This window comes from Anguilla anguilla, chromosome 13, assembly GCF_013347855.1.
Source record: "Anguilla anguilla isolate fAngAng1 chromosome 13, fAngAng1.pri, whole genome shotgun sequence".
In the NCBI taxonomy this organism is placed as follows: Eukaryota; Metazoa; Chordata; class Actinopteri; order Anguilliformes; family Anguillidae; genus Anguilla; species Anguilla anguilla.
In genome coordinates this window covers 18,719,436-18,741,596 of record NC_049213.1, presented here as the reverse complement: position 1 = coordinate 18,741,596, position 22,161 = coordinate 18,719,436, and the positions used below count along the sequence as shown (strand labels likewise).

Genomic DNA, 22,161 nt, shown 5'->3' with positions numbered 1-22,161 from the left:
AATAGCTGGTTTATATGTAATAATATAAGTCATATTCTTGTCATATTCTTATTGTATTTCAAGTCATAATTAAATAGTCATTATGCTCATTATAGCTACATTATATTGTGGATGAGAGGGAGAAAGAGAGATTGAGCCCAGTTTCAGTCTCATGTCCTCACAAAGCAGAGGGCACACACCTGCTGTGTGAGTTGCTTGCTGGCCAGGCTTAATCCCCTAAAGTCTCAGTGTGTTTGTTACGGATGCTTTATTTAATTTATGTCAGTTACCATGTGGTATTCCCAGCATGAATTCCAAAATATGAAATGGGATGTGTTGTGTTTGAGCTGCAGTCCATGGGCAGGTATAATGGGAATATACTTTCCTCACCAGTGGCTCAGTGCTGGGACGAAGGTACCTTGATCATCATCATCAATAAATGCAAGCGGAACTTTGCAGCTAATGTCGTCTGTACCATAAGGGTATGGTGTTAAAAGCAGTTCCTCTTAAACCAGAGCTGTCAATAGCACAGCCTCAATAGGAGTCTTTTTTTAGGGACAGAAGCAATTTCTTATTTCTGATTCATACCTTGTGTTTGACTGTTCAGGATCACTTTAGTGTTTTAAGTTACTGGTACTCATTCCATAATGAGCCATTTTTTCTGGTGCTGAGCTGTACTGCAGTTTAGTGTAGAGAAATAAGTCTTACTCGAGACCAACCTCATGCAATAGTCCATCTCACACACAGTGGATATTGTGTGTTACCACAGGGTCTGCTGTTGGTATTTGTTTTCACCTTAAGAACAGCAGCAAAGTCAGACCCAAGAAACCAGGTGAAGTGAGTTTACTTTGTAATCAACTGGTTTAATGTATCAATTAAGAGTTGCATAACAGTGAAACCCAGCAGACCCTGCGGTGGCTTTTTGTATTACAGTTCTTGTGTTTATGATAATGAACAGGAATAATAGTTTTATAGAAATGCCTCAGTGTCATTGGTCTAGTTTATAGGGAGGTAGGGAAAGTGCTTTGAAAAATGTTAATTGCACAGTCGTACATATATATATGTCAAATGTATATAAATAAGAGGAGAAACAATAGTGCTGGACTTGCTTAGCTTAGGAGGGAATGTGGGAGGGAGGAAGGAGGTGGTTGAACTGAAAGAAAATGCAGGATATGGGGAAAAGAGTGTTTTTAAGATCCCTTTCTGACACCCTCTGATTTCACCATTTAATCTGTCTGCACTCTGATTGGATGGATGGGTTCTTTAACTAATTGCAGTGCCTGCTTAAAAAGTGTCTTCTGTTCCTCCACCCAGTGTGCAAATATTTTATGTCTGTTACATTTACTGCTGGCTGCCCAGAATGCCTCATTCCATTGGTTCACTTCGCATTCCTTTGCCTTTGAAATGCTTTTTTTATTTTTTTAATGCGATGAATCCTGGTTGTAGGCCTGTCCCATGGCAGTGTCATCCTGCATCAGTTCCCCTGTGCTTTAGCACACACTTCCTATTTCACTGCACTCCTTCCACTCCACACCCCACCAGCCCGGCTGCCATAGTTACTGCTGCCATGGTTACTGCTCTGAAGGGTGTAGCAGCCACTGGTAGACCGCAGTGCACCAGATCGATCAGAGGAGGCGCAGTAGGGTGATGAGGTGGGGGAAGCTCTGCATGCTGAGCCCCACCCTCAGTGACACTGAGGTCCACACGTGCTGCACATGCCACGCACCCTCACATGTCACAGACCCTCTCTTTATATGTTTGTGTGTGCTTATCGTGGCACTCACATCTTTCTTATTCTACATCTCCCTCACTGTGTTCTTATAGGAAATGCTATGCTCTTGCAGCCCTGCAGAAAAATACAGTTTTTTTTTATTTTAGAGAAGGAAGAAATGTTCACATGCTGTGAGCAGATAACTGCATAACTACCCCAAAGGGAGCACTTAGAGGCCAGTGGTTCTACTGCCGTGTCTTTGTTTAGTCTTATTTTTGTTGTACTCTTGACTATTGGATTTTGTTTGCACTTATAAGTGTAAAAAAGATTAGACATTTTAAAGTGATACTTTATTGACAGAAAAGCAGGTACTGTCTTGAGACTTAATAAATTAGCTTTTTGCTGCTTATTACCATGTCTGCTGTGTTTTCAGTTCACACACAGTGGGGATGCATGGTGATATCAGGATCATGTTTGTGATTGCTGATATAATAGTCTAAAATTAGCTTACCTGTATCGGCCCAATGCCAAGATTATGGGCAAACTGATATGATCAGGCAACATGCATGCCCCAAAGAACCAACATATGTACATTGTGTAAATGTAATGCACAAATAGTATCAAAATCATAGTTATGTATTATTTTTATTTTATCATTTTTATCTGCCAAGCTCGCCCTCAAAGCTATAAAGAGACTGTGTAGTTCTCTAGATGCATGTTCTGCTTAATAAAGTAAGGAAGTCTAAATATTTTGTCCTACAAATTAAACTTTTTCCTTTATAAGTTGATTTACATCTGTGGTTGTCTACTTCTTCCCTGAATGTGTAAACGTGGCTGCATATTTTTATTATGTAAAAAGGGCAGTGTTTGTATTGGCATCACTACATGGTCAGACAAACATCAGTTATTGATACCAGGTCAGAATTCCCATTTAGTCCATCCTTGGTGTGCATGAAATCCCCAGCCTGGGAGACTGCAGCATTTATAGTGGCCCTTGTACCTGGAGGTGCCTGTTTCAGTAATCAAAAAGCAGTCCCACTTACCTTTTAAAATTAGGCTCACAAAGAACTTCATGTTGTATAATTCTTTATGCATTCATCTTCATTTGGTTTTACAGATTGAGTTTTACACAAATTGTAGTACATTATTAAAATTTTAGAAATTTTATACATTACATATCTTTTTTTAAAATTCACGAATATGCATTCTATACTTCAGTTGCACCCATGCAATTTTGTTCATGCTGGCGGGATTTCTGTTACGTTGATGTTCTTTTATTTTGAAAATTTGTCTCGGAAAACTTCAACGGAAGTATGTTCTTATTGGCGCTTACGCCTTCTTGCACCTGGGCTGCCAGGTGTATGTTCTGTGGGTAGATAAATGTCCTGCTGATGACAAAAATACAAAAATGAACAATGCAAGCTTTCAACTAAAAAGCGGGTCTGAATTTCATAACCTATCAGTTTGTTCTTTTTATTGTTGAGGGAACTCTATTTTGGATGTCTGTTTTTGGCTTGGAGTCCCTGTGATAACACAAACTGGCAACCCCACTTGAAGTACTTAGTGCGCAGTTGTGTGCGTCCTTTCGTTTTCAAGAGAACTGCAGCCAGACCCCTCTGTTCGTTTCTGGCCGTGTGTGCTAGAATATCATTACACATATAAATAATTTTAGGAAACCCAGAAGGCTATTTACAATGGCAGGGCAAGAAATCTCTAAAGACGAATCGTTGTCGCTCAAGGGGTACAGACACGCGTGCCACGTTATGATATATGCAGACACGGAAGCCAAACTGTTCGGAAAGATTCCCATTAAGCACATCGTCCTTGTAAGATACTTTTATTTATCATCTCGTTTAAATGTTTGTCATTTAATGTGGCCAACTGTCCAACTTGTCCTGGGTGACTTTATTCGGGTAACAAGCTAGCTTGCTTGTTTGTTTTATAAACGTTGTCTATCTTTGCTATTCTTAGGTTGCGACTTGCGAACCTATCTAAAATGCCATGCGGTTTGTTATATTACCGGTTTGTATGTACTCTATTTATTTGGCAGGCGTATTTAGATTAAGTTCAGAATGTGAGCTAGCTTGCCATATACGTAGTTTGTCTTGTAACAGTTTACATATAATATGAAAAGCAGGCTGAGTAGCTGTAACACGCCGATGATAAATCCTCAAGCTGCTATAGCTAGTCAGCTAACCGATAAATTCAAATAGGATAAGTTCAAGTTTACACCTGCGAATGCTGCACCCTGTTCTGCCCCTGGACGATGGCCTATAGAATACAAGTGTCAGGCTATTCTCTATTCATTTGGTACCATTCATTGCATGTACATGGCTATATACAGTAGCTATAACAGTCAAAAGAATCGGTACAGACCGCTACACCAATACAATATGTCCACAACGAATTCTCAAATTCTCTTTGAACTTGTACTTTGACAAGTCTGTGTCTCACCCATTCGCCTAATTCATGCTGCAGCTCTTTATGACAAAGTGGACTTGAGAGTACTTCATCAATTGTAGCTCTGGCCTCTACGTACCTTAACTACACCCTTTCCTTTTCAGATGCAGATGCGTTTTGATGGTTTTCTTGGCTTTCCTGGAGGGTAATCCTTAATAATAATTTGGGTCCTTATAATTTAAATGATCATTCATTTTGCATTAACAGCATTGCATTGACTTCTTGAAGTACTTAGGACTGATAAACATAGCACAAGAATGATTTGGATGGAAAATGTATTATTCGCAAATTAAATTTGTTTATCTCCCGTTTGTCTTCCTTCTTATGTGCAGGTGCGTGTTCATGCATGTGTGTGCGCAACCTCTCTCTTTTACTCAGTATGTTACCTGCGTGTGCATACCTTCTTTCTGCTTCCCTTATGTCTGGTTTACCTGTCTCTCCTGGTCAGCATTGTGAACCCTAGAGAGGAATCCCTTGAGGCTGGCCTCAGCAGGGAATTGTGGGAAGAGATTGGTATGGCCCTGAAGGTGGGGCCTGAGGACCATTGCTCCTCCTGCTTGGCTCTGTCCCCTCCCGACCTTGTGACACATTTCTACACCAAGAAGCTGAGAGAGGAGGAGGTGCGAGAGGTTGAGAGAGCAGCGGTCAGTTCTGCTGCTGATCATGGTCTGGAGGTCTGTACCACGCACTCATAAGAACGCATCACTAATAGGACATGCTGGCTGTCACTGTCAGCATAGAGCAGTGGTCAGTCAGGAGGGCCTCATCCGGCCAAAACTCTGGCCAAAAACAACAACTTGTTTTTAATCTGTAGATCTTCTTGAATTTGCATTCTTATTGGTGCGGCTATGTAGTAGAATGGTTAGGGAACTGGACTGGACTCAGATATTGTGGGTCTGATTCCTAGCTGAGGTGCTGCCTTTGTGCTGTTGAGCAAGGTGCTTCACCTGCAACAGTAATACCCAGCTGTGTAGTGGACTGTATTAAAAATGTATCTAATCTAATTTGGATAAGAGTGCCTAAATATAAAAATGTAATCCGACATTATTCTAATCTTGTTTTTAATGATTTTCTTTTAGTAACTCCGCTTTCCTCGTTCTCTTTCTCTTTGAGGTGATGGGAATGGTACGAGTGCCGCTGTACTGTTTGAAAAAGGGAGAGGGTTTTCCCTCTTTCCTCTCAAACTCTTTCATCGATTCTGCTCGCTCCCAGCTGCTTGCAGCTCTCCGGGTCCTGGGGCTTCTGTCCCAGGAAGAGCTGGAGGCCGCAGTCGCTACGGCGAAGATGATGAGACAGAGCACAGCTCACTGACATCTGCCCCACCCACAGACTTACACCCGCCTACATCTTCATAGGACATCTCACAGAAACCACCAAATACAATACATACGTCACAACTCACAGACATCAAACACAATACATCTCAGCTCACTAACAACAAACACAATATATACATCTCACCTCACAGACAGCAAACACAATATATTCATCTCAGCTCACAGACAGCAAACAATATATAGGCTACATCACATATGTTGCACATCTTGGGCATTTTGTTGTTTTTTGGGCATTTTGTTGTTTTTTGGGCATTTTGTTGTTTTTAACTGTTTGAGTTGTTGCCTTTTTAACAAACACCAAACTTCTATGAAGACAGTATCTGCAACTTGCTTCCCACTGTGAGTTAAATTGAATGACATATGCTAATTGAATCCAGGCATCGGCCTGTAGAAGTAGCAGATGGATCATTTAGTGGGGCCTGTCTGATGGACTAGGAGCGATGTGCTGAAGTGCTGCATGGAGCAGGGCTGCCCAGAGATCTACTGGGCTTGCTTCTTTTCATTAGTTGATTATTATTGAAAATTAATGGTTTTCTGTACATATGGCTGTACATGGGGGAGGGTTTTCATTGCTTCAATGAAATGAATGAAATTAAATCAATTTTTCCTTCTACTGTGAGGGTCAAGAATAGGCGTACACTGTTTGTGATTTATTTTTAAATTAATGATATATTTCTTCTTTTACGAATGTGTTACTAGGCTGTTTAATTTCTGACATTGGAGAACACTATTTGGGAAGCAGAGAAACCGAAATAAAACTTTTCTTGGAAGGTAACATGTAGGCTAACCTTTGCCCTTTTTTCCTTCTTTGAAATGAACAATTAACTACAATGATTTAGACACTTCAAATTGAAATTACGTTGAATCAACAGACAATAAAACCAGATTTGTATTTGAAAACTGTTGTCATTGTATCATAAATTGTAAGCCTGTTTTTTTACTGTTTTATGACAGAATACAGCTCCTGCCTATTTCTACGTTTTCCCCTTAACGTTAGGGGAGGTGCTGATTAATTCAGAGGAGTCGTACCACCTCTCCTATAAAGCGCTGGGGGAATGTCAACATTATTTAGGCCTGATTGAACCTACTTAAGAGCAGACTAAGCCAGTGATTTCCATTGAGTCAAGCGGGTCAGAAGCCTAGGGTTCCGCTCTGTGAATTTGACATTTTTATGAATTTACATTTTCTAAATGAAGTTCCTAATAGTGGCCACAGGGCTGTGCTGTACTTTTAGTGTTAGTCATGGTCAAATGCTGCAGCAGCTTTTCCTATGTGGCTGAGAGTAAGAGCAAGTTTCACAACTTGATTACGTTCAGGCATACGATCTTACCACTCTGAATCGGCCAATCATCACCACATCTCCCAGGCAAGTGTATGATTGGCTACAGCTCTACTTTCTGCTCCCATCTTTGGCTCTATGGGCTGTAACTGATTGCAATGTAATTCTGATGCTAGTTTTACTGTTTTAGGCATAGGCTGTGTGTGCACATGCTTTTTTTCATCATTTCAATTTGCTCACCCCCCCTAACCCAAAATGACTTCAAAGTTAGCGCTGCAATGACTAGGTGCTCAGGGTTTGATATCAGCTCATAGTTTAGTAGCTGTATTTACTTTGGGTTTGATATGTGTTTGATATGTGCTCATGGTTTGGTTGCTTTGTGTGCTCCGGGTGTGATATGTGTCTGATGTATGTTCAGGGTTTGGTAGCTGGGTGTGCTCCGGGTTTGATATGTGTCTGATATGTGCTCAGGGTTTGGTAGCCTGGTGTGCTCGGGGTTTCCTGCTCTGGGCCCTATGTACTGTACGTGTGTGTGTCTGGAAGTCTCGCTGTGTGGTCTCTGGTGTTCTGGCCCCTTTAAGCAAAATTCTTGCCATTTTGATTTTTCTCCTGCATGGTGTCACCTTAGGCTCTTCCATCTCTCCCTCCTGCTGGTCATTTTTTGTCTGTGCTTCAGGGGTGTTGGCCCTCAGCACAGAAAGTGAGGGGTTAAAACAGGACCATGCAGGGTTAGGCAGTGATTATGAGAAATTGCCTGCTGTGTGCAGTTTAAGCATAATACTGCTGTGTGCAGTGTATTTAGTGTTGCAATTCTGTATGCAGTGCATTCAGTGTAATGCTTAAGTGTGCAGTGTATTAAGTGTTATAATTCTGTGTGCAGTGTATTCAGTGTAACACTGCTGTGTGCAGTGTTTGTGTAGCGTGTTTGTATGCAGTCTGTGGTGTGCATGCTCTGTGTGGCTATAATGTTGTATTAATGTATTTTTGCAGTATGCGCTTTTGGTTGTGTGCAGTGTGTACTGTAGCTGTCGTGTATCCATGTGTGCAGTGTGTTTTGGGTGAGCTGCAATATTGCATTAATGTGTTTGTGCAGTGTGCGTAGTGTGCGTTGTAGCTGTTATGCTGTATTAATTTGTGCTTAAGGTTACAGCAATGAAGTGGGTCATAGCTGTGAGCGCTGACTGACCAAGCGGAAACTGAACTACCCCGAGGGAGGGAGGGAGGGAGGGAGGGAGGGTGGGCGATAGAGAAAGTAGAAGAGATTGAATGGGGGGAGAGGGCAGGTGCAGTAGCAATGAACAGAGCCACAGAGGTTTATGGTTATTAAACCATATGCACTACATGTCAAACACTTTGGCTGCAAACTGTACTGTATAGGTTTAGGGCTAAATCACAACGTTCCCCTGTGTTTTATGTAAAACCTGGCAAAGAATTATCCAGAAAAAACATTTGGCACATAGTTTGACATTTTAGAAAATTTGTTCTGCCTTTCATTCTCTACACAAAGAATAGAATATTCATTGCAACAGAGTGCAGAGGAACAAAATGACCTGCAACAACATTCAGCAAAACTAAACCAAATGACTTGTGAATCAACCACACAAAAGCAACTTTCCGCACAGTTCTCTTATTTAAGCACCAAAATTAAATTAAAATGACATTCTTAGTTTTGCTGCACTGTGCATGTGCATTTGTGTGTGCGCGTTTGCGTGTGTGTGTGTGTGCGCGTGTGAGTGTGTTTGTGTGGATGGAAACGATTCAGTCTGTGTGAGAGGAAGTGCTGCTTTCACAAGTGAAAATGATGCTGTCTTTGTAACAGAGATGGAGAGATAGAGATGAAAGTAGAGTGTTTTTCTCTGCATTTGTCACCACATCCTGAGTGACTGAGATAGAGGGTGGGGGGTAAAAGAAGTGAAGAAAGAGAGTACGTTTCAAAAATGCACATATAAGAAAGAGGATGACCACCAATGAAAATCAATCGACTGGACAGACATGCATTACACACCTGCCTAAAGATCACAGCTGAAACATGTCTGTTGAAAGGAATAAGGAAGCGAGTCTCTGGATCTTTTGTCCTTTCCTGTCAGCCTTTGATTTCCTGTTGCACGGACTCAGACTCATGCAATAACACAAAACTGAAAAGCCCCTGCGCTTAATAAAAAATGTTCCTCAGCATAAAGACCTTGGTGACCTGGGCGATGTCACAGTCAAGACACTGGCAACCACGAGATTCTTAAGTACAAACCACTGTCCGAGCATGTGTAGGGACCGTGACTGAAAAATGCGCCATGTTCGTTAGGTGGATGACTATGGAAAGGTGGTAAGAATACCTGCTATTTGTGCATTTATAAGCAGATTTAGAGGGAGCCCTCTACACATGCTCTGACACTTGACCTATGACTTACAAAAGGCAGTTCAATTCAGTGACTTTAGTGTCCCCATGAGGGATCCTGCTTGATCTTTTGCAGTAACAGATAAAAAGCAGACAGCATATGGTGCCAGCACTTCTGAAAGCATCACAACACACATGCAAGCATCATATTGTGCCCCTGACTGCCATATACATTCACATCTAGCCATAATGCATGTAAATGTTCCAAATTAGATCGGACATTACTGTGAAATGTTATACGGATTCCAGTGACATGCATGGCTGGCTGATAACGATTGGACAAAATGGAGTGAATAATGTTTGAAGTTCAGGATCTGTGTTAAGATCATCGCAGTGCATCACAATTTTAATCTGAGGTACATACGTGGGTTATTTTTAAACTGGAGGTTACTGAGCTTGAAGATTTGGCCAGAGCGCTGGAGAACTCTAGTCTCTATGTTAAGTACACTTAACATTTAAAGATCATATGAGTCCCTGTCACAAGAGCATTGGTTTTCTGCTTTTGTTTTGCCCCTTACCACTAGCAACTTGCTTAGCTTCAGTACTAACCAAGCCTGTCCCGACTTAGCTTCAGCACTAACCAAGCCTGGCTTTACTTAGCTTCAGCACTAACCAAGCCTGGCCCTACTTAGCTTCAGCACTAACCAAGACTGGCCCTACTTAGCTTCAGTACTAACCAAGCCTGGCCCTGCTTAGTTTCAGTATAAACCAAGCCTGGCTCTGCTTGGATTCATTACTAACCAAGCCTGGCCCTACTTAACTTCAGTACTAACCAAGCCTGACCCTGCTTAGCTTCAGTACTAACCAAGCCTGGCCCTGCTTAGCCTCAGTACTTACCAAGCCTGCCCCTGCTTAGCTTCAGTACTAACCAAGCCCAGCCCTGCTTAGCTTCAGTACTAACCAAACATAGCCCTGCTTAGCCTCAGCACTAACCAAGCTCAGCCCTTCTTAGCTTCAGTACTAACCATGCACAGCCCTGCTTAGTTGTTCCTATAATACCTGTGAGCTTTTATGCTATGCTACTGTAACCATACCTGGTGAGAAAATTATAGGTGACCTTTTATGAAACCTCAGCTTCCCCTCTGTTACCCCAGCACTGTGTTGTCTTTTATCCATGACTGAGACTGTGGTTGACCAGATATTCGAGACCTGTTCATTTGCTTTTGTTTTATCTCTAGAGATCATTGTGTGTGAACCTCACTGCCAGGCAGTACAGAGCTGGATCTCTCTCTCTGGTCTGAAGTTTCCCTTATTTGTTTCTTTTATGCCTAGAAAAAGGAAATGAAATGTTGTCTGACTAATTTGTTGAGACAAGGAAGAAGAGGGAGGGGGAACATTTAGAAACTAGTGCTTACAAACAACATTATAACTGTATGTAATGCTCAAGCTCTGTATTTGCATCTCCTTCATACATGTTTATAGTTTATGTGGTGCATATGTGCAAGGGTAATTTAGTGTGTCGTTCTGCTAGTAGTGTAGTATATACGTATGTACACACATGTACTGGGTAAGTTAGTGATTGGTACTACTGTTTGTATGTACATTCATGTGAGGGGTGGGGTAAGTTTTCTCTTAGCCTTGCTTTATTGCACAATATAGTTTATGCACAAATGTGTTGAGGATAAGTTAGTGCTTAGTGCTGTCGTATGTATGTGCATATATGTTCAGGGTAATTTCTCGGCCGTTAGTCCTTCCTGTAATACAACCACAAAACCAGTTACTGACAGTTTCAAAGGACTAATGGAAGTCATTTCACCACTGCAATCACTGCTATGTGAGTGCAATGTAAAATAAATGTTGTTTCAGCAGAAAGTCACATAACAGTTATCAGATAATTTAATCTGCACCAGAATATAACAGCTGAATGATACATAATTACAACATGACTATTATAGCACTGCTTTATCAAAATTATTCTGAATATTGTTTTTCTTTCTGCTTTCAAGTCTGCTGAATTGATGTGCATCTTATAAAACACAGATAGATTATATTAATAATTGTTCATTATCAGCAAGCAAATGTAAAAAAAAAAAAAAAAAGTATCTAAATCCAGAAGGGTGGTATCCATTTTATTAAGATTGTATGAGTAGGACTGCGGCACTGACTGGTCTGATTACGGTATATTAGCCCTGTGGGACTGGCTGGGATGGGAGAGCTGTGAAACGCAACACAAGGTCACAAGAGAAGAGAGGGAGAGAGAGAGAGAGAGAGGGGTGGGGGTGAGGAAGGGAAAAGGCAGAGGGGGAGAGACTAAGAGAACAGGACAGCATATTCATGTACACACTTGTATTTATAGTAAGCCTGCGAGGAGCTGGGGGCGTGGCCTGTTGTGACATCACTCCTACTGCTTCAGAGCAAGGAGGGAGAGAAAGAGAGAGCATGTACGAGAGGGAGAGAGCAAGTACACTGTGTTGAATGTTGAATGTGTCAGGGAGAGAGAGAGCAAAATGAAATTGGTTCCATGAAATCTGTGTGACTCAAACACAGCCTTCTCTGTGTGTGAGAGGGTGAGAGGGAGGGAGGGGAGAGTGAGAGAGGGAGAGAGAGAAGGGGAGAGCAGGAGGCAGGGAGAGAGGGAACAGAGGACTACAGAGAGTGAGGTAAGGCGTTCATGTCTATTATTTATAAATCTGAATGCAGGCTTTAAAAAAATACAGCAAGTCCACCTTACGCGTGTGTGTGTGCGTACGTGTGCCCATGTGCATGTGTGTTTGTTGAGAGTGTGCGTCTCTGTGTGTATGGCCCTTTACATAGTATGTAAATGTGTAGTGTGTTCTCTTCCTGCGTGTGCATGTGTGTGTGTGTGGTGCGCTGGCGGGCGTGCAGCATGTGAAGGCTTGATTTAAGAGGACCGCACACTCGGGGAGAGGGGGAGGGGGAAGAACAAACTGACACGTTATTTTGGTGTTGTTCGCAGCATCCTGTGGGTAGCCCCTAGTTCCCCCGTTTCATATTTTTACACCTCAGATTCACACTTGGGGATGGGGCAGGGGGGAGTGATGCCTCTCTTAAGCCCTAAAGGCACAAATAATCTGAAAGGCAGCAGTACAGCAAGACAATACAGAAATAAAAGACATAAATTAAATAGGCGACGGCATGTTCCCCCCCTTGCTGAGCACCATCGGACACAGCTGTGCCGATGGACATAAATGGGGGTACCACCTCTCAGCTGAAATGCCCCCCCCCCCCTTAATTCTGGTGTGTGTGACAGCCCCACCCCCTCCCCCATTATACCATTATATGAACCAAGCCCTTACCCTGGCACTCTCTGTCTCTCTCTCCTCTCTCTCTCTCTTTCTCTCTCTCGCTCCCTCGCCCCGTGTCCCTTTTCTCTGCTTACTGTCCATCTCTCCTCTCTTTATCCTTTATTTCTGTCTTATGCATAGTCTGTATGATTGATTACCTGATGATGCTGTGATCCTTTAGAGAGAGAGGAAGTGTAGTGGAGACTTTTACAGAAGAGAGATGGGAAAAGATCAGTTGCAGAGTGCAGGAGTTGTAAAGGACTGAAAGAAACAAAGAATTGGCCGGGGGAGGAGAAATGGAGGACTGGGGGAATGGAGTGACTGAGAACATACCGAAAAAAAGAGAGCGAGAAAGAGCAGGAAGACCGAAAGAGGGTGGAGGACATAACCAAGGTGCTGTGGCCAATGTTCCAATTTCTGAGGAAGAGGAACTGAGTTAGAACGGCAATGCGTGCTGCTGACATCTACATTAATGCAGGATCTGACCTTCAAATGAGGAAGTTGGCAGTTGACATTGTGTGTGTGTGTTTGTGTGTGTGTGTGGGTGTGTGTGTGCATTTTTGCATGGAAGAGAATGAAGAGAATGAATAGTAACATAACTGTAAATGTTGATGATAATACTCTCTCACACACTGGCGATTAAGGATTTGCACATCTGATTAGATGTTCATGAATATCTTGTGCTTTCTAATAGTACAGCACACAACTTTTGAGAATGCACTCTGATTTTATTTTTCTAAGTTTATTTGTCCAACCAGGTAAACGGAGCAGAACACACAATACAACAAATACCAATACAGTACTACATACAACAATAGTATATGTAGTATTGGTATTTGTAGTTTTGGTCATAAAGAGGGTGGGGGACAAATCCAACATATAAGGCTACAAATACCAATACTACTATTAGAAATAATGCCTACACCACCAATACCAGTAATACCAATATACTACAAACACTAGCTATACCAGGGTTGGGCAATTCTTGTCCTGGAGGGCTAGTATTTATGCAAGTTTCCACCAATTATGCTGGCTAAATGAGCTAATTGGCTGTATACACCAACACTGATTCACTTGTAAATTACATAATAGTAAAATGTTTCATATAGGGACAAAAATAGTCTTTGTCTGTCATCCATGCACTTATCAAGAAATATAGCTAAAATGTCAAATGGTATAAGTGTCAGAGCTGAATAAGTAATTAAGGACAAAAGTTGGCATGAAAACCCAAAACATATTCTTCCCTTGTTGCCCGCCTCTGAGCTGTACCAATACTAAAACCAGTACTACCAATAATGCCAACATCACTACGTAACAATACTGCTGCTAATACTACCAATACCAGTAGTACCAATTATACTTCCATTGATACCAACATTACAATCAATTATACTTCCATTGATACCAGTATTACAACCAATAATACTCCCAATATTAGAGCTCACCCTCCCAAGCTTGTTCAGTTAATATGAGAGGGGGTTGGGGAGATCAGGCAGGCCAACATCAGATTCACGCATTCATCTTCATTGTATTGGATTTACATAAATCACACCCATATCACAAAAATTGAATGACACTTTCATTGTTAAATGTGTTCTAGCAGAGGTAAATGACAACCTGTAACCATATATATTGTTTATATTTAAAATTGAGATAAAGATAATATATAATAATATATAAAATATATTTTGCATATATTTTACTTATGTATTTCCTTAAAATCCCAATCATGTCACATGTGAAATGAATATTTACTGAATTTATATCCAAACATCTCATATTTATGGAAACTCATATGTAGATGTGTTCTTGTCTAAAGAGCTGAAGATCAGGTCACAGAGAGCTTGCAGAGAAACAGGGCTAAATCATAAGATTCCATATACATGTGAGCTTGAATATTCCCTCTCTGTGTGTTTTTTGTATTGGTGTTTAAAAAAAATCTAAAATCTTGCATTGGCTACATTTACCCTGGCCAGGTCCCCTTAGAAAAAGAGATTTTACCTCAGTGGGACTTTCTGGATTATTATTAGAGGCCAAGCACCAATGATGAATACGCACCTATTGTGATAGATTGATTTTTCGACTAATATTATCAGTTCTGCCACTGGAGTCTATGGCAGCCCATTGGACCGCTTGATGGATTTTTTGTGAAATTTTGCACATTGATAAAGGATAGGCCACGGTATATAGACACCAAGTTTTGGGTCAGTTCATCAACCCCTCTAGCACCTCCAACAGGTCAAATTTGGTGATAGATTTTTACCCATCCATTTTTAAACGTTTGGCCCAGAACTTAGCCTCCTCAGTCTTATCCAGAAAGGGCCGGTGTTGAGCTGGTTTAAAACCTTTTCGTGTCTAGCAGGGTCTACAAATTATACGGGCTCAGCTATGTATGTGATTAGTTTATTTGTGACACAGTGCTAAATTGTACACTGAAAATAATTTCTATTAATTATAACTATAGACTGTGCTCGCAGTTCTTCCGTCTCCCTTCCCTCCAGTTTTCGCTAAGTTGGCATCACAGATATAAAAACCCTGTTCATATTGCGATCCTCCTGAAGCTGCCTTGCCACTCCCCAGCCTTTTTCTTGGGTCGGTCGCTATGGCTGGGAAGCTGTAAACATATTCCTGTTTTTGATTCACTCCTACTATAGTAGGCTATATAAGTCACACATGTATGTCTAATATGGCTATAGGCCCCATACACATGTAACATAGGCTACTCGTGGTACTTGTTCAGATGTAAATATAAAGTAGCCTTTCATGGATTGGAAATATTTGGCTTTTTCACTCTGTGAAGGGCTGTTGTGTTCGGGGGAACTCTTTTGGGTGTATGGGGGAAAGAGATGTTCATGTTTCTTTGGTGGTGCCATGACTTGTGCAAGCACTGCAATTGTGACATTTGTATTATCCTGTGCAACGTTGTGACATTGCATTGTTAGGTTTGTTGACACTATATAACCACATGCCCCCCGTATCTTTACGCTACTCTTGCAAACCAAACGGTTTCTAGTTGCGTTTAAACGTGTTTTAAACCATGGCATGGTTAAGTAACCAAAGCATGTACATACTAGTTATACTAACTGTCTTAGTATGCTGTACATACAGTACATACTAACGTATGATGTACTGTAGTACATAGTAAGTTAGTATGCGGTTGCAAATTTTGTGTTTTGTTTTGTAGTTTGGTTGCAGGAGCTCTGAAAGTCTGAGTTGAACAATTTCAGGAAGTGGCCACTAGGGAGATTGCACAAAGGGAATAATAATAATAATAATAATAATAATAATAATAATAACTGGTTTACAGCTAATATTATTATTAATTTATTTAATTTATTTATATTATTAAAATGTATAAGCAGACATATATATTACACAGTATTTCTGGGAGAAATGGTAACATCATCGTCTCTCCATCCACAGCTCCTTTTATCACATTAGCACAAGGTTTCATTAAAAATGGCGGAACATTGCACATCCGTTTCCTGTGAAACAGTCACAATCTGCAGAGGTTCCATTTCAGAAAGTAACAGATGATGGTAATAAGCAAATTTTAACCTCTCTTAAATATTAATTGGGATAAAAGGGTCTCAAAAATTTTTTATTTTATATTTGTGTAACTACTACAAATGAGTGTGCTTTATAACAAAGAACATGGTCTTGTAAAGATACTTGAACAGTTGAAGTGGAACTGATTGTTTTGTGGCTCTTCTCTTTTTTATTCTTGCTGTTCCTCATGATGGCATTATGAAAAAGCTTGAGAACTCTGCGTACATTAGTCCTAGTCACTTCTTTGTGGGTAGCAGCTACAAACTAGAGGCAAAGTGCCTGGCAGATCAACAGCATGGTGGTCTTTACTGTATTCTTTATGTTTAGACTCATAGAAAAACTATTTCCATTCCACATTACAGTAACCATTCATATGAGGACTGTAACTGTCATTTGTAATACTGCTAGGCACAAATTCATATGTTTCATAATTATCTGGATATCAGCATGGTCAAGCAAGAAATGGTCTGGCATGGCATGTGCCAGCAGGACTAAAATACAACACTGTAGGGAAAGAACTGGAAAAAATTTAAATATTTAATCACAAAACAGTTCAGTTCAGTTCAGTTCAGTAATTCTATGGTACAGACGTGCATTCATTATTACATGCTAGCATGTGCTGGCCTACAAAACAACAGAAATAATATCCAATAATTTAGCACATGGATAATATATGTATGTATACATTATATGTAAATTACCCAGCAGTCATTATATCTCTTTCATTGATAGCTGAACTGAGATGTCTTATTGCAGTATCATGGGGTAATGGAAGACAAGGTCCTTTTTGTCTGTCTCCCCAGCAGCATTTGTGCTAATTGGGCTGTTGAAGTAATAAATGAAAGCCAAAGTTGAGCCGTGTGGTTTAATAGGTGTGCTTTCAGAGATTTGAGTTACTTAGATTTATCGTGTGCAGTTTTTCTCAATGTAGGAACATAATAACAGCCAAAATGTGCAGTCAGTCACTGACTTTAACTGCATCAGTGAGAGAGTGATAGTATTCCACCCATTTCAGAGATCCTTGTCCTTCTGTGCATTTCAAATTCTGGTGTGCAACGGGTTTGAATGTGTGTCTAGAGGCTGAAGTGTATGGAAATGTAAACAGGTGAATAAAACCAAGTTGCACAGGAGTAAAAGAATCCCTTCATTTAGTACTTATTTCCAGAATAGTGGCTTGAAGCACTTTGCATTAAAGGAAAGGCAGGCCAGACATTTAGGAGTGCAAATGCTGACAGACATGCATAAAGCCAGTGGGAGACTGAGCATACTGTATGTGGCATAAGGCTGGCATTTATAAACATGCACCTTTTTCACATTCACTCACTCAAAGGGATACTGTTCTGTAAAGTTCTGCAAAATTAGGCAATAAAAACATGTCCACTGTTTAATTCCAAAAAAGGACCTTTCTGCAAGCAACCCCAGAAACAGAAAGAAACAAAGTTGTTATTCATGAAGCCCGTTCGGGGGGCAGGGTATGGCTATGAAGATGGAGAAAAATCAACATTTGAGTTATTATGATGGCTTCTACCAGTTCTGAGTTGTAGTTTCCTCAAATTATTTATAGGTAATACCAGTAGTGCACTGATGACTTTGATAATGCATGTGTGTAACAGACGTAATGTTGTGGGTTTTTTTTTTTTTTTTTTGCATTGTGTGCAATTTTAGAAAACAAGTCTTTAATTTCTATTATTAGTTTCTATTCTAAGTTCTGTTGGTGTAGTTGTCTGTGTTGCATCATGCAGTCCCTAATAGAACTGCTGGCCTGCGTTCCTTGCGGTGGAGTTCCCACAAGCTTTCTGTCAGGTTGGGCAGTAACTGTGTATCTGATGTGGTGTAAGTTGTAGTTTGGTAAAATAGTTGTGCCCATGGTATAATGTAGCTGTTTAACGGTGTAGTGTATTCATGCATTGCATAAGACATGGAGGTGTGAACCTCAGCATGGGTAGCTCAATGTGCATCCTGGAGTTGTTTGCTGTATTTAACTTGAGATTTTGATCATTCTGCTTTTTCACTCTCTTTCTCTCTCTCTCTCTTGCTTTTTCTCAGGCGAAGACAATCATTTTCATTTGAGGAATCAGGAAATGGAAGATATCCTAATTTAAAAAAAAGACTTAATGTTTTTTTAATGTACAACTTCCAAGTACAAGGTTAACTCAAATAAGAAATAATTGGAATAGGAATAATTCAAAATTAATAAAATCTCACCGGTGCTCTGAAGCACAAGGTGATCGAGAGGCAGATAGGGTTGTTAAACACAGTATGCTGTAAGGAGCAGCTGAAAACTTGAGTGTGTGTGTGTGCGTGCATGCCTGCGTGTGTGTCTGTGTGCGCATGTGAAGAAAGCGTAGTGCAGTGTAGTCTTATAGGGAAATAGCACATTATTTCCTGCAGCCGTGCAACAACTGTGCTTGGTAGAAGCAGTGGAGCAGCAGAACGCTGCACACATTGTCAGAGGGCAGTGGCTATCGTAGGTAACGGCCCAGTCTCTCAGTGCATTCACGCCGCACAGGACACAGCAGTGGAAGGTTTCACTTGGAGCCAGACATAGCCCCTGGTGGTGAGACGATGACATCGCATGGGAAACTGAAGAGGGAGAAAGGGAGTCTGGCAGAGTATGAAACCCAGATTAAAGGTATTTGTGTGTGTGTGTGTGTGTGTGTGAACAGTCTGTGTATGCACTGTGTATATGTGTGTCTGTGAAGTATGTGTGTGTGTTTACACACAGTATATGTGCATAGAGTTAGAGTTAACTTTATTAGTTATGTTTAAAAAACATGAAATTTGTCTTCTTGGTGCACAGACAGGGTAAAAGACAGATACAACATCATACAACAGCAAAAACATCATATATAACATTGAAACATAGTCATAGTCATCACCAACATGTAGAACATAAAATAAAATATAAAATAGTGTAAAACATAATAAAATTAACTTAAATTAAATTTTAAAATAGTGCTGCTGCCCAGAAACACTGGGATCTCATCTTTTAAATTTTTGATTAAAAAGGTGTGCTGCACTGGGGAGAAAAGAAAATCTGGAGCGGTTTGTGCATGTCTTGGGTGGGATAATCCGTCCTGACCTACTGCGTACCACTGCTGAGTGTAACGGATATGTCTCGTCTATGATTATCCGATTTATTTTGTCCAACATGAACCTTTGACATGACATCTGAATGTTGAAGACCTCGATTCTGATAATTCTGCTGGCTTGCCTAGTGATGCGCTGTAGCTTCTTTTGGTTTGCTCTAGAGAGCCCATTTAACCACGCTGTGCAGCAGAAAGTAATAACGGACTGTAACACACTGCGATAAAAATACAGCATGATGTCTCCAATTACTTGAAAAGATTTTAATTTCCATAGAAAGCAGAGACGCTGGTTTCCTTTTGAGCACATTTTGCTTGTGTTGGTGTTCCAGTTTAAATTACTGTCGATGTACGTTCCCAAGTACTTTTATTCAGTCACTATCTCCACGTCCTCATCAGCTATTTTCAGGGGTGCTATTTCTGTCCTCCTTTTGCGAAAATCAAAGACCATCTCCTTGGTTTTTTAACATTTAAAACCAGGTAGTGTTCTTCACACCATGTGATCAGTGTGTCAATCTGTGTGTGTGTGTGTGTATTGTGTTTGTTTGTGTATTTGTAGAGTATTAGTGATGCTGTCTCCTCAGTGTGAATGCATGTGCATGTCAGTGTGTATTAGTGCATATTGGTGTGTACAGTGTGTGTGTATTTATAGAATATTAGTGGTGATGTCTCCTCTCATCCACTCAGACCTCAGCCTGCAGCTATGTATATTCTTTGGAGAGAGAGAAAAAGGGGAGGAGGGAATGAGTGAGAGAGGGAGGAGGGGAAAAGCAGACAGCTGTACATGCTGCCTGTATTATTGTAGATGATAGGGAGAGCACTCAATGCATATTGAATGAACATGTAAACGTATTCCCATTGGTGTCGACGTAAAGATTTTGCTGAGAAACTCATACTGAGCTCTCTGTGCTAATCTCACTGAGCTCGTTTCCCACCCCTCCCCACCCCACACAGAGGTACGCAATCAGCTCTCGGAGCAGCTGAAGGTTCTGGATGCGCAGCTGGAGCAGAAAACACAGCAGCTGCAGGACATGAGTGACTACCTGCGCAGACGTGGGGAGATCGAGGGGGAATACGCTCGAGCGCTTGACAAACTGACCGAGCGCTTCACCAAGGTCAAAAGGTAAACATCGCCATGTTTTCCCACCATAATCAAGAGATGAACTGTGTCACATTTTATCACCAAAATCAAGAGTGTCAGTGTATTGTTTCTGTCTCAGGAGAAAAACTGTGTCTCTTTAAGAGAAAAACAGGCATAGAACCCTCATCTTGAAAAATATTCCTTACAATAGTACCATCTCATTACCTGAAACCTTGTTTTGCGTTCATGTTGAGAAAATCTTACATTTTCATGCAGCTGAGCTGTGTGTTTTCAGTGATATATTTTTCAGGATAGATTAGACAAACTTCAGACATTGTGGTCCGATGGTGGTCTGTGTCTGCAGAAAGACGAAACAGAGAAATATGACGCAGAACAGGGGCAATTCTCTTGTCCTGTGTGTTGACTTGGTGGTGATGCATTGTGGGCAATGAAAGGTGTGCTTTCCTCTGGCCTCAGGAAGGAGCAGAGTGAGCTGTCTGTGGCTCAGTGCTGGTCAGTTCTGCTGGCCCAGACTCGGCAGGACAGCCGGGACCACGGAGCCATGAGCGAGTACTGCAGCAACAACCTGACACAGCGGCTCTCTCACTGCACGGAGGACACGTACCGGCTGGCCAAACGCGTGAGTACTGCTCTACACCTCCTTCCATCTCTCTGTCTCCCCTTCTCTTTCACTGCATGGAGGATACACACTGAATAGCCAAACATCTTGAGTACTGCTGCATACGTCCCTCCATCCCTCTATCTCCCCCCCCCCCTTTCACTGTAAGGAGGATACACACCGACCGGCCAAATGCAGGGCCAGTCAGTCCCTGTTCTAGACCTCCCTCATCCCTCTGTCTCTCTGGTATGACAGTTTGGTTTCTCTGTTCTGCACAATAGGAATCCATGTTAGCATTTTATTTAACTTCGCATAACTGTTTTAACTACTGAGTTATGAGACTTTTACATCCAATGTTTTTCAAGTGTGTATTATATTATAAGATATGCACTGAAATACACATACATTAGAAAATGAATATAATTTACATATTATTATGAATGTTTTCCATACTGATGTGGAATGCTTTCTCTCTTCCATTGCAGAGTAAGGAAGTTGGGCTTCAGATACAGGATGAGCTTCTCAAGGTCACCTCAGAGCTACAGCTGGTGAGCAACATGACTTTACACACATACTTAGCTCAGAGCTACAGCTGGTGAGCAACATGACTTTACACACATACTTAGCTCAGAGCTACAGCTGGGTGTCTGTGTTTATCTGCTGAGGTAACATTGTATTTGTTATACTTCAAACTGACTTTTTATTTATTTATTTATTTATTTATTTATTTATTTAACTTCTCCTTGGTCCATGTGTGTCTGCTTGTCCAGGCCCTGAAGACCTACCACCAGTACCATACTGACTACCTCTCTGCAGAGGGCAAGCTCAAGGAAGCCATGCGATTGGAGGAACGGAAGACTGGCAAAGCCACTGACCTGGGAGTCATCAGCCAATCAGGAGGGCAGAGACGGAGCTCAGTCAAGAAAATGGACAGGTTGATGGAAAAGGTGGCACATTTTTCACATCCAATCAAACATGAGTTACAGTTAGTGTGATTTTTATGCAGTCAAACACAAGCTGTAAAGACAGAGGTACCATCTTCATACAAACCAACAAAAGTTACCAGTGTTTTTTTATGAGGCTTGGCTGTGGGTTGCTGGGAGGCACATCCTGTTAAGGCAGTGTTCCAGCGTGTGCATGGCCTTGTATCTAACATGGACTGTGCCAGTGCAGACTGTGGCTAGCAGCCCTGCTGGGTGAACTGACCATAGCATCACCTAGGGAATCCATTCAGTGGGACTGAGAAGCTGCATGATAAGTGCACTTCTCTGGTGCTCAGTTGTTGAGCTGTGGGGTGGGAAGAAGTCGCAGCTGACAGCTGCATGTGTTTCAGAAGAGAGTGAGTGCTCATCAGCACCCTCCCAAACAGGGGGGATGCAGGGATGAGGCAAAATGCAAGCTGGTGTTCCAAACTCAGGAGTAA

At 41.3% G+C, this 22,161-nt stretch overlaps 2 protein-coding genes across 6 annotated transcripts in view; both read left to right on the top strand.

The window, feature by feature from the left end:
• The first annotated feature begins 3,075 nt into the window (after window positions 1-3,075).
• Window positions 3,076-6,387, top strand: zgc:103759 (U8 snoRNA-decapping enzyme). The gene is made up of 4 exons (XM_035388304.1): window positions 3,076-3,516; window positions 4,255-4,295; window positions 4,599-4,824; window positions 5,264-6,387. The coding sequence occupies exons 1-4, from the start codon at window positions 3,385-3,387 to the stop codon at window positions 5,459-5,461; spliced, it is 597 nt and encodes a 198-aa protein (XP_035244195.1). The 5' UTR covers window positions 3,076-3,384; the 3' UTR covers window positions 5,462-6,387.
• A 5,115-nt stretch (window positions 6,388-11,502) lies between these two features.
• arhgap4b (Rho GTPase activating protein 4b) overlaps window positions 11,503-22,161 on the top strand; it is a 28,097-nt gene continuing 17,438 nt past the window's right edge. For 4 of the 5 annotated variants that reach the window (XM_035387628.1, XM_035387627.1, XM_035387625.1 and 1 more), the window contains exons 1-6: window positions 11,503-11,758; window positions 17,999-18,584; window positions 19,993-20,161; window positions 20,597-20,759; window positions 21,224-21,286; window positions 21,509-21,685. In XM_035387628.1, the coding sequence (XP_035243519.1) occupies window positions 18,518-18,584; window positions 19,993-20,161; window positions 20,597-20,759; window positions 21,224-21,286; window positions 21,509-21,685 (639 nt within the window). In that variant the 5' untranslated portion in view covers window positions 11,503-11,758; window positions 17,999-18,517. Of the gene's footprint in view, window positions 11,759-12,480; window positions 12,797-17,998; window positions 18,585-19,992; window positions 20,162-20,596; window positions 20,760-21,223; window positions 21,287-21,508; window positions 21,686-22,161 lie in introns of those variants that run through there. The other variant, XM_035387624.1, reaches the window with a different exon arrangement.

Coding starts and splice junctions, on each gene's coding strand:
- zgc:103759 (XM_035388304.1), top strand. CDS start 3,385: ATGGCAGGGCAAGAAATCTCTAAAGACGAATCGTTGTCGCTCAAGGGG. Junction 3,517..4,254: donor CCATTAAGCACATCGTCCTT/GTAAGATACTTT, acceptor TTTCCTTTTCAG/ATGCAGATGCGTTTTGATGG. Junction 4,825..5,263: donor CTGCTGATCATGGTCTGGAG/GTCTGTACCACG, acceptor TTTCTCTTTGAG/GTGATGGGAATGGTACGAGT.